This window comes from Crocuta crocuta, unplaced genomic scaffold, assembly GCF_008692635.1.
Source record: "Crocuta crocuta isolate KB4526 unplaced genomic scaffold, BGI_CrCroc_1.0 scaffold531, whole genome shotgun sequence".
In the NCBI taxonomy this organism is placed as follows: domain Eukaryota; kingdom Metazoa; phylum Chordata; class Mammalia; order Carnivora; family Hyaenidae; genus Crocuta; species Crocuta crocuta.
The window spans coordinates 2,387,820-2,389,742 of NW_027531997.1; the positions used below are offsets into that span (position 1 = coordinate 2,387,820).

The 1,923-nt window shown below is 39.5% G+C and overlaps 1 protein-coding gene across 1 annotated transcript in view; it reads left to right on the plus strand.

Annotated features, from left to right (window-relative positions):
• LRCH2 (leucine rich repeats and calponin homology domain containing 2) overlaps positions 1–1,923 on the plus strand; it is a 60,575-nt gene that overhangs the window by 9,018 nt on the left and 49,634 nt on the right. The window contains 2 exon segments of the mRNA XM_077775164.1: positions 606–711; positions 795–947. Of these exon segments, the coding sequence (XP_077631290.1) occupies positions 606–711; positions 795–947 (259 nt within the window).

The window sequence follows — 1,923 nt, forward strand, 5'->3', positions numbered from 1 at the left end:
CCTTTAAATCAAGACCTGCATTTTATTTTAACCTTGAGGCATTCCCAATTCAGATCTCCTGGAAAGTCTTTGTGTTATGATGTGAGCCACAAAGTTTTGAGCTTGCAATCCCTCTTATTTTGTATCCCTTTGAGAAAGAGGTTTAAATGGATTCTGACCATAGCCTTTGGTTCTCCAGCTCACATCTGTAAATCCTTGACTTTCTCAACTTCTGCCCAACAGAGTAATTCAAAACTACTATAATTGACAGATTATCAAAGCGATTGATAGTTGTTTTTTCTTTTACCTCTGAATGAGGAGCGCCTGGATTAGCCTTACTTCTGGTTTTGGTTGGTGAGAGTAGTCTTTAGTTGGGATTTTCAAAGGACTGAATTATGTAGTCCTAAGTTATAACTTCACAGTTTTGCACAGTAAAGTTTGTCAGCTGTGCTACATTGACTTTATGATGAAACATAAATAGAAATCTGCCAGATAATCCATTTTTAGAGAAACAACATTTGAGGTAGCTTTTGCTAGCTATTCGCCATGTGCTTTAATTTGAAAATGGAAATATGTCTGTATTTCTCAGTTAGTTTGTTGTAATTTTATTTTCTTATTTTCCTTAGGACATCAGCTGCAATGAGATTCAGGTCCTTCCCCAACAAATGGGAAAATTACACTCACTTAGAGAGCTTAATATAAGAAGAAATAATCTTCATGTGTTGCCAGATGGTAAGATGCTCATTATTTTTACTGAAATGAACAAGAGAGTAACTGTGTGCAATTTAATTTAATTATTTGTCATTTCTGAACAGAATTAGGAGATCTTCCCTTAGTCAAGCTGGATTTCTCTTGTAATAAAGTGACCGAAATTCCAGTTTGTTACCGGAAGCTACATCATTTACAAGTAATGATTTTGGATAACAATCCATTGCAAGTACCACCAGCACAGGTTTGTAATGAAAATACTTCTATTTTCTTCTGTTTTCATTCATAATTATCAATCAGATTGCTAAATCAGAAAGCATCAGAATTAGGAGTCAATTTGTTGTTGAGGCCTTATTGTCTAAAGGAGTTTTTTCTGAGAAGTGACTTTTTCACTTTGGTGGGAGTTTTAGCTTAGCTTCTGGAAAATAGAATTTAGAAAGCCCAGATATATAATTCTTTTTGTCAATGTTCTTTTGNCGCTTAACTGACTGAGCCACCCAGGCGCCCCTGATTGGAACATATTCTTAACCCTGATAGATGGACAGAAAGAACAAGATACAAGTGGCAGAGTATTAATTCAGCCTTTCAGTTTGAGGATTAAATCCATATGGAATCTACTAAAATGATAGTAAAGGAACATACCAAGATAGAAACCCGTAAGGCCAAAGAATGAGAGAGAAGATGGCAACAGGGGAGGGCTGGCAACCAAATTTGGGAAAATGGAAGATAAATGAAACAGTGGGGACTGGGGTCTTTACTTATGCTGGCACCAGAGTATCTGGCTGAGGAGGCACATGGCAATGAAATGCCAGCAGGCACCCTACTTCCAAGCTACTCCAGAAGAAGGGTTGCCTTTTTCTTTCTACAAAAGTACCTTTAACTCATTCCAAAGTTGCTTTTTCTGATTCACATAAAGGCTGGCTGGGGTCCTGGTCCTAGCTGCCGTAGCAGCGCGGGGAGAGCTGAAACTTGGGTCTGCGATGGGAGAGGGCAACACGAAGAAGGCTGATTTACTGTGTTAAACCTGGGAATGGCTTGGTCCTGGAGGACACCTGTAACTGAAGAGAGGGATGAAAGACTGAAACTCTGGAAGTCTGTAGAATGTCTAAGGCAGTGCCGTCCAGCAGAACTTCCTGAGCTACAGGAATGTTCTGTGATTTGTGCTGCCCGAATCCCAGCGCCCCTTGCCGCATGTGGCTGTTGAGTACTTGAAATATGGCTAGTGTGACTAAGGAA